The sequence below is a fragment of the Malus domestica genome, chromosome 04, assembly GCF_042453785.1.
Source record: "Malus domestica chromosome 04, GDT2T_hap1".
NCBI lineage: Eukaryota > Viridiplantae > Streptophyta > Magnoliopsida > Rosales > Rosaceae > Malus > Malus domestica.
The window spans coordinates 11,074,180-11,083,599 of NC_091664.1; the positions used below are offsets into that span (position 1 = coordinate 11,074,180).

Here is a 9,420-nt window from a genome sequence, read left to right on the forward strand (position 1 = left end):
TATACTTAGAGGAGTCTAAATGATTGATTTAGAGTGTCAACAATCCTATCTAAAGTCAAAATTATATTTGATATTATTCAACACATGTGTTATAATTTGAATGAATTCAATGCATCATATAAGTATTTTCACGTTGTATGTTATATGCACCTAATAACTTGCCCCAAAACATAATGCTCACGTACCAGTTACCACATGTTATAATCCTAATTTAATCCAAATTTCAGAATTCAAATGTGGAATTTAGGTAAATAATAAAAACATTTCTCAAGCTCCAGATTGATGCATGGAAAAATAGCCTCTTGGTTTTTCGTTATCCCCAACACTCCACGCTTCCACAACCCTTACCCCATCCATACGGATTTGGATTCCCCTCCGATTCTGATTGTGAGGATTCAAGGGATTAAGTCATCATAGCCGTTCACCACCCATTTTACGACTACAAATCTAAATTTTTAAATTTTATCTACATAGTATTATGATTTGTAGTCGTATAATGTGTGGTGGACGGCCATGATAACTCCTTGATCCCACGATGAGGAGGTTTCGGAGGAGATCCAAATCCCATCCATACAATACCATACGGGTCATATCACAATCAGATAGGGCGCCAACAACTCTCTCTCTCTCTCTCTCTCTCTCTGGGATAAGAAGAAACAATGGCTACAGAGTCAGTGAGAGTGTACAGTTTTAGCTTCAATGGAGGTTCTCAGACTCGGCCGGCCATGTCTCCCTCCCCAGCTCGCTTTCTCGGTCTTCGCCATCGACCCTCTTCTTCCCTCACTTCGTCTTCGCTTTCCCACTTCTTTGGGAATGTTCGTATCAGCTCCCACTCCTCAAGGCTCTCGAATTTGCGCCAGCAGAGCCGAAGAAACCTCTCTGTTTTTGCCATGGCCGCAGAGGGTAGTTTTCTCCTCCTGTTCTTTGTGCTCCTATTGTTTATCCGCCGCTTCCTTGCTGAATTATTGCTCTCTGAATTGTTGTGTGGATTCCCAAATTGTTCAATTTTTGGTTATTCAGTGAGATCTATGTGCATTTTGGTTCAGCCCTTATTTGAAATGAATCGATTTTAATATTTATAACAAAAAATAATTGATTTTTCTAATTGGGATGATTGTGCCTCTTTTTTTATTTAGGACTTTGATGTTCAAAGTTATTCTGGATAAGAAATCGATTTTTGCAGTCAATAGTTATCGTATACGGGTACTTGGGATCGAGTAGAGCATATAAACTTCACTAAACATTCACTGTGAATTTGCAACCACAGCAGAAGTAGCTTAGCTTTCTGTGTTCTTAATATACTCAACTTAATTCTGGTTTATTGGAATAAGGTAATCGAATGTTCTGTGGTATCGATGTCGTTGTCTAGAACACTTGTATTGATACGAATTCTATCTTTTGGCATGTTGATAAGTGATGTTGTTCTCGACAGTTCAAGGAGATAGCCTCTCCACGGCCATGTAGCTACTTTGTTGCCGGATGAAAACACAATGCTTCTTTGTCTTTCGAATGAAATCATATATAACTGAACGGTGCTCCATTTTAATGTATTTCTTCGGGGTTTCTTTAACTGGATATATAATTAAACCTAGAAACTCTTTATACTTGTTTCAGTTTACTAATAATATTGGTAGTAGTGTTTGTTTATCAGCTGATATAGCAGATATGTATTTATTCTATTTGTTTATTCATTGTGCCAGATGGAAAGCGTGCAGTAGCTTTAGAAGATTATCGCAACATAGGAATTATGGCTCACATAGATGCAGGGAAGACGACTACAACTGAAAGAATCTTGTTTTATACTGGAAGAAACTATAAAATAGGGGAGGTACATGAAGGAACAGCAACTATGGACTGGATGGAGCAGGAACAAGAAAGAGGCATTACCATAACTTCTGCTGCAACTACAACATTTTGGGACAATCACAGGATTAACATCATCGACACTCCTGGCCACGTTGACTTCACCCTTGAAGTGGAGCGGGCTCTAAGGGTGCTTGATGGTGCTATATGCTTGTTTGATAGTGTTGCTGGTGTGGAACCTCAATCTGAAACTGTGTGGAGGCAAGCTGATAGATATGGAGTGCCCAGGATTTGCTTTGTCAATAAAATGGATCGTCTTGGAGCAAACTTCTTCCGAACAAGAGACATGATAGTGACAAATTTGGGTGCCAAACCACTTGTACTTCAAATTCCAGTTGGTGCAGAAGATAATTTTAAAGGAGTTATTGATCTTGTGAAGATGAGAGCTATACTTTGGTCTGGAGAAGAGTTGGGTGCTAAATTTGTTTACGAGGAGATTCCATCTCATCTTCTGGAGCTGGCTCAAGAATACAGGGCTGAGATGATAGAAACCATAGTTGAGTTGGATGATCAAGCAATGGAGGGCTATCTAGAAGGAGTTGAACCTGATGAGGAAACCATTAAGAAATTAATTAGGAAGGGAACCATCGCAATTAGTTTTGTGCCAGTATTATGTGGTTCGGCTTTTAAAAATAAGGGGGTTCAACCATTGCTTGATGCAGTTGTGGATTATTTGCCTTCACCACTTGATGTGCCACCAATGAAGGGGACTGATGCAGACAACCCTGAAATCACGATTGAAAGGGCTGCAAGTGATGAGGAACCATTTGCTGGGCTAGCATTCAAGATCATGAGTGATCCATTTGTGGGATCCCTTACATTTGTGAGAATCTATGCAGGAAAGCTAACGGCTGGATCCTATGTTTTAAATGCAAACAAGGGAAAGAAGGAGAGGATTGGTAGACTTCTAGAAATGCATGCAAACAGTAGGGAGGATGTAAAGGTAGCTTTAGCTGGTGATATCGTTGCACTTGCAGGCCTGAAGGATACCATTACCGGTGAAACATTGAGTGACCCCGATCATCCTATAGTGCTTGAACGAATGGACTTCCCTGATCCTGTAATTAAGGTTGCCATTGAACCCAAAACTAAAGCTGATGTTGATAAGATGGGAGCTGGTTTGGTTAAGCTTGCTCAAGAAGACCCTTCTTTCCACTTCTCTCGGGATGAAGAGATCAACCAGACAGTGATTGAAGGAATGGGAGAATTGCATCTTGAGATTATTGTTGATCGGCTCAAGAGAGAATTCAAGGTCTGTGTACTACTCCATGTTTCTCATTGTCCATATTACTTATGATCCTTGCCTTCACCATAAAAGATTCGGAGTGTTTTTTCTTTGTTTGTGCGTTTTTTTGTATTGCCATAGTGTCATCTTCTGGATTATTAATCTCACCCATGTTTGTGCTTGTATCTTATGTACAAATATACACGTATATGCATATAAAAGGACTGTGCACCTACCTATGAACTTAACCATTTGAAATGTGTTAATTGTTATTCCTTTGAGAATTTTCAAAGAATTGAATGCTCCGGATATGTAGTTGATTTGGATTTTCATAGCTGGGATTGCTTGATCTGTGCAGGTTGAAGCAAATGTTGGTGCACCCCAGGTAAACTACCGGGAAAGCATTTCGAGAACCTCCGAAGTGAGGTATGTGCACAAGAAACAATCAGGTGGACAAGGTCAATTTGCAGATGTCACCGTACGGTTTGAACCAATGGAGGCTGGCGGTGGATATGAGTTTAAGAGTGAAATCAAGGGAGGTGCAGTGCCAAGAGAATACATTCCTGGGGTCATGAAAGGATTAGAGGAGTGTATGAGCAACGGTGTGCTCGCAGGCTTTCCTGTTGTTGATGTACGCGCTGTACTAGTTGATGGTTCTTACCATGATGTCGACTCAAGTGTGTTAGCATTTCAATTGGCAGCAAGAGGAGCTTTCCGGGAGGGGATAAAGAAAGCTGCCCCGAAAATGCTTGAACCAATAATGAAAGTTGAAGTTGTTACACCAGAAGAACATCTCGGAGATGTGATTGGTGATCTTAACTCGAGGAGAGGACAGATCAACAGCTTCAATGACAAACCTGGTGGTCTCAAGGTACGTCTAAGGATTTATAACGTAACCGATACTTATGATTGCAGCTAGCAAGCGTGTGTTGTTAATTACATTCGAATCTTGACAAAGTATTATACAGTGGTAATCATGTTTCGGTTACTAATAGAGCGTTTCGGTATTAATCCAGGTGGTGGATTCACTGGTTCCTCTTGCGGAGATGTTTCAGTACGTGAGTACGCTGAGGGGCATGACGAAAGGTCGTGCATCGTATACAATGCAGTTAGCTAAGTTTGACGTTGTTCCTCAGCACATTCAGAACCAGCTTGCTGCCAAGGAGGAAGAAGTTGCTGCTTGATTTTGTTTCCATGTATGGTCAGATCAGAGGGACCTTATAATTTAAATCCCAACTCATTATTTGAGAAAAACCCTTTTTTTTTTTTTTTTTTTATTGACTCTGCATCAAAAAATATTGAAGTATTGATATTTCCTTTTAAAAAAAGAAAAAAAAAAGGGACACCGCATGTAAGCTCAACAAAACCACGAGTCCTGCCTTGCTCTTGTATTCCTACCACTTTTATTGCACACAGAATCAAAATGCATAATTAAATTCCGATTATAGGATACTTTAATGTTTATTAAAAATATTGGAAATCAAAATGTTAAAATTGCCCTTCACATTTACCGCATACCAGCAAATGCTGCCAAGTTTAATGTGAAGTTCAACAATAATAATTAAATAAAACTAAATCATTAAATTTCAGTTAATACTTGTTGAAGGGCGGAATTTAACTTTATTTTTTATCAATTAGTATATAAATTTTAAACAAAGCATTAGTATATAAATAATTTATTTCAACTAAGAGCATTTTAGTAATTATATTGATTTCCATTTCGATAAAATTTAAGATTAAGTACCTAAAACTCTCGAACCTTTTAGTGTTATTTCAAATTGGTCTCAACCTTTTTAAACATTCCAAACAAGTACCAAATCTATTGAAAATGTCGCATCTCTTAAGCCTCAATTAACTTTATGTTAAATTAATTAAGGTTAACTTTGTCTCCAACACCAATAGAAAGTCATACAAGCATGGCTTTCACCAAGTAACAGTCACTATCATCCCCCTTCATGCCATCATCTCTAAACTCAACGCATAATCACAAACTCCACCCCTATAACTCAAGCTGCTAACATCGAGAAGGTCATGGAGGTTACTGAAATGATAGGGACTACCATGACACGGCCACTACCATTTTCACCGCTCACAAAGAAGAACTAAAAGCTTTACTAGCCGAAAATCAACGAATGAGGAAACCGCATTAGCATGAACAAGTTCCTTAAAACTCTATCTGAATTCTTAACTCACGTTTTTATTAGGAGATTTTCCAATCCCCATTTTTGTTTTTTGTTTTTTGTTTTTATTTTTTTGTGAATATATTTATTTATTTTTATTTTTTCATCATTATGTCATTTTTGAAGTTATCTTCATTATTATTTTAGTATCCAAAGTAACCAAGTGAAACCCATTATTGTCACCTGTACATTAATGAAAAAATTAACTCCAAATTAACAAATTTGACATTTTCAATAAGTTGGATACTTATTTGAAATGTAAAAGATTAAAATCAATTTAAAATAACACATAGATTAGAGAGTTTTAAATACTTAATCCTAAAATTTATTTAGTTTACAAAATGTTTTAATAAACACCTTCAACAAGAACCTTCAACAAGAATTCAATTCTGACCTCTCCATTCTAACTTCTATCAATTCAATTCTTATTTTGATGATGGATTAATAAACGAACCAACATAAACTAAAAGCAAAAGATTTTCTACACAATTTTGTAAATCAAATCCAAATCGTGTAATTTGAGTGGAATAGTAAACTTGACAGGGACATCTTTCGGGAGAGAAGAGGGTTTTTGGGGGGGGGGGGGGGGGAGGTTGGCATATGAAAAACATCCACATAAATATCTTAAAAACAATAATCTCAAAAAAATTCCAAAGCGAGGGGGTTCTAATCTAATTACTGGAATGGACCAAAAGAAAGTTACTGGACTGGACATTTTGATTGGAAAGTACAATTTGAACGCCAAACGATTCTTTCTGATTACATGATCAAATCTTTCCCGTTGTTTACCGAAGCTGGACAATTCCCGCACTGACGAGCTTCTGGATCTTGCTCATCACCATTGGGTTCTTCGTGTGTTCCTGAGCAGCCTTGGGATTCTCCTGGAAATCGGTTAACACCTGAACACATCCCGAACAACACAACTTTAGACATTCATACACCGCATAAACTCAATTAACAAGGGAATGGTGTAACACAACAGCGAAACACTAAATTATACTGACCTGTCTCATAACAGGATCTTGGAGAATATTTTGAATTTCTGGGTCCTGCATTCCTTTAGCCTGCAAGAAACAACAAACTCATTAACATATGACAATCTCGAGAAACTATTTCCGCGTTGAAGAATGTTTGCCAAGTCACACACCTGTCTCTCCTTCAATTCCTCGGGAGTCAAATCCCCACGGCTAGCTTTGTTAATTTGCTCTACGCATCTGCAATCAATTTCAAGTGGTGTCAACTCTCAAGCATTATGCATCTTGTGTAACAGGCGCACATCCAGTTAACATACAGTAAAACTAAGCACCACGCAATAAACACAATTCATGTAAACATACCTTCGCACACCATCAAGCAATTCCTGGTTGCTAGGATCGTGTTTCAAACCCTCCTGGTATGTTTCCAAAGCTTTCTCATATTCTTTCATGAAAAACTGGACGGCACCTTTTCTGGTATAACCCTTTGTAAAGGTTGGATCAAGCTCGATGCACTTCTCTGCATCTTTCAATCCCTCGGGCATTGCCCCGAGTTTTGTATAGCATGCAGCTCTGTTGCTATATGCCTGAATCAAACCATGAAATGTCAGACAATATTAAAATGCATTTGGACGATCAACTATATAAGGACACTGGAGGTTCTCCCACCTTTGGATCCTTGGGGTTCCTTCTGAGAGCTTCAGTGTACTGCTTAATAGCCTCTGGGTACTTTTGTTGCTTGAAATATTCATTACCTACACATCATCGACAAGCAGTCAAGCTAGAGAAACATGGACGGCATAACTAAATTACATGGCACGGAAACACTGTATTTCATTCAGATCAATGCAAACATTAGTAAGTTTCAATGCAGTCAAAAGTTATAAGCACATGAAACTGAAGAACAAACCTTTCTCACGCTCTTCATCGGCTAACTTTGGATCATAATACTCTTGTTGCTCTAGATCCTTCTTTGCTTTCTCAGCTTCGTTCAATTTCCTTAAGGTATCTGGGTTGCGGTGCTCTGTGAGAGCTTTCTGGAACGACTCAATGGCAGGTTCAAAGTCCTTCGAGCATTTTGCCATCTTCACCAAGGCGGTTCCCTTCCTAGTCAAAGCTTTTGCCACCATCTTAAAGTCTGACCTTAGCTCTCTTCCCCTTTCCACAGCCTTCTCACAGTCTTTAATACACTCCTCATACTGATAGAATTAACAACAAACTGGGATCAATAATCCATAACAAGCCAAGTATCCACAAAGAGCACTAAATCATACTAACAGTACAAGCTTATAGTCTATACCATCAGTTAAGCACTAACCAAAATCAATCAGTGTGTAAACATTATCATGCAGCTTAAAAATAAATGGCGAACACTAGATATGCAATCCATACCTGACCCATTTCCAAATACGTCGCTGCACGATTCAAGATAAATGAAATGTCCTCATCATTCAACTCAATAGCCTTGGTGTAGTGCTGAATCGCTGTGTCGAAGTCCTTCTGCTTATAAGCCGCATTGCCAGCCTCCTTCTCCTTTATTGCCTCGGCCTTCCTCTTCTTCGCCTCACTCTCCTCCTCACTCACCTCCATCGGCTCCGGCTCTGGCTCCGGCTGATGCTCCGGCTTCTTCTCCTCCTTCCAGGGCTCAGGCTGCTTCCGCTCCGGCGGAGACTCCGGCACCTCCTCATCCTCCGCCCCCGTCCCACCGCGCAACTTCACGTTAAGCAAAACCCCCAGGGCTTGCATAACCCTCTGGTCCTTCAAATACAAATTGAGATTGCTAGGGTTTTTCTGAATCTCCTGCATCATCTTCACAAAATCGGGTTGCTGCAAGAAGGCACGGGTCGACGGGTCGGCAGTGAGCTTGGCCCACATCTCGGGACCCGAGAACGCATCCCCAAACGGGTTCATAGGCGGGGGTCCAGCCCGTGACCGGGTCGCACCGGCTTGAGCGTCGGCTAAACCAGACTTCAGAGCCTCGTTATTGGGGTCGATCTCGAGACCCTTCTTGTAAGCCGAAACGGCGTCGTCGTACTGGCCCAATCCGCAGTGAGCGGCGCCGAGCCGGCTGTAACCTTTGGACCAATCAGGCTTAATCTCGACGGTCTTCTTGGCGTCGGCTAGGGCTTCAGAGTATTTGTTGAGAGAGGCATAGGCGGCGGATCGGTTGGAGTAGAGGACATGGTTGGAGGGAGCGAGGTCGATGGCTTCCGTGAAGTGGGTGACGGCGGCGTTGAAGTCGCCGGAGGAGAAAGCGGCGTTGCCTTTGGCTTTGGCTTCGTCGGCCATGGCTGCTTGGGATCAGAGAGAAAGTTGAGGGATTGCAGGTGTAGGGGATTGAGGAGGAGAAGGGGAGGCGAGCTTTATAAGATAGAAAACTGGTGTGTTAAGGGACCTGTCGCCAGAGGCTTCTAGTGAATGTGGGGTTTGATTGGGGTTCTGGAACCTTCGGTTGCGGTGATCTTATGGCTTCGCCTTTGGAAGCTCAAATAATATTACTTTCTTTTAAAGAGAACTATTATTTTTCTTTTTGTTTTTTGTTTTTTGTACTTGAAGAAATTACTAGAACAAATGGAGTGTTGGAAATAAAATATGAGGTTATAAATAGGCAAAAGTGAGAAGGAGAACATTTGTTAGAAATTGAAGTGGAAAAGGAGCAACGAATACAGGTAAAGAGAGAGGAGGCAGATTGATATTATCACTTTCACTTTTGATTTAGTATGTTGTGCTGAAAATACAAACATCCCTTTATATACAGAGGTATTGATCCGACAACACTTTACATGCATGAAAAAAAATTTATATACTAAGATAGTGAAAATCAAACTTATACCATCTAAGTCTACAATCTTATCCTACAAACTTGACTAAGTTGACTTCAATTTCTTCCATTTTTAGTCCAATTATGTGTGCTTTCACATTTTTACAACACTCCCCCTTGAATGCTCATATCAATATCAGTTGCGTCATTAAAAACTTACTAGAAAAACCAAGTGTGATAAAACTGTAGCGAAGGAAAAAGAGTACAACTTTGCATATATTATTTGTCACAGCCCTTCCCATAGAAGTATATTATTTAATTATCGACGACGTGAAATTACCTTAAATACCCTTTGACATTGAGAATTATTATGGAGTGTTGTGGTTTTGACTTAAAGTTATGGACCTATTAGTTTTA

At 39.9% G+C, this 9,420-nt stretch overlaps 2 protein-coding genes across 2 annotated transcripts; one reads left to right on the forward strand and one right to left on the reverse strand.

Annotated features, from left to right (window-relative positions):
• Positions 1-286: 286 nt before the first annotated feature.
• Positions 287-4,342, forward strand: LOC103433085 (elongation factor G-2, chloroplastic). Its single transcript, XM_008371309.4, has 4 exons — positions 287-903; positions 1,701-3,115; positions 3,447-3,959; positions 4,105-4,342. Exons 1-4 carry the CDS (start codon positions 660-662, stop codon positions 4,270-4,272), a joined length of 2,340 nt encoding a protein of 779 aa, XP_008369531.1. The 5' UTR covers positions 287-659; the 3' UTR covers positions 4,273-4,342.
• A 1,527-nt stretch (positions 4,343-5,869) lies between these two features.
• Positions 5,870-8,810, reverse strand: LOC103433084 (hsp70-Hsp90 organizing protein 3). Its single transcript, XM_008371308.4, has 7 exons — positions 7,635-8,810; positions 7,153-7,441; positions 6,912-6,997; positions 6,606-6,829; positions 6,416-6,482; positions 6,273-6,332; positions 5,870-6,167 (listed from the first exon to the last, which is right to left on the reverse strand). Exons 1-7 carry the CDS (start codon positions 8,529-8,531, stop codon positions 6,054-6,056), a joined length of 1,737 nt encoding a protein of 578 aa, XP_008369530.3. The 5' UTR covers positions 8,532-8,810; the 3' UTR covers positions 5,870-6,053.
• Between the last annotated feature and the right edge of the window lie 610 nt (positions 8,811-9,420).

Coding starts and splice junctions, on each gene's coding strand:
- LOC103433085 (XM_008371309.4), top strand. CDS start 660: ATGGCTACAGAGTCAGTGAGAGTGTACAGTTTTAGCTTCAATGGAGGT. Junction 904..1,700: donor TTTTGCCATGGCCGCAGAGG/GTAGTTTTCTCC, acceptor TCATTGTGCCAG/ATGGAAAGCGTGCAGTAGCT. Junction 3,116..3,446: donor GGCTCAAGAGAGAATTCAAG/GTCTGTGTACTA, acceptor TGATCTGTGCAG/GTTGAAGCAAATGTTGGTGC.
- LOC103433084 (XM_008371308.4), bottom strand. CDS start 8,531: ATGGCCGACGAAGCCAAAGCCAAAGGCAACGCCGCTTTCTCCTCCGGC. Junction 7,442..7,634: donor CGTATTTGGAAATGGGTCAG/GTATGGATTGCA, acceptor TAATTCTATCAG/TATGAGGAGTGTATTAAAGA. Junction 6,168..6,272: donor AAGATCCTGTTATGAGACAG/GTCAGTATAATT, acceptor GGATGTGTTCAG/GTGTTAACCGATTTCCAGGA.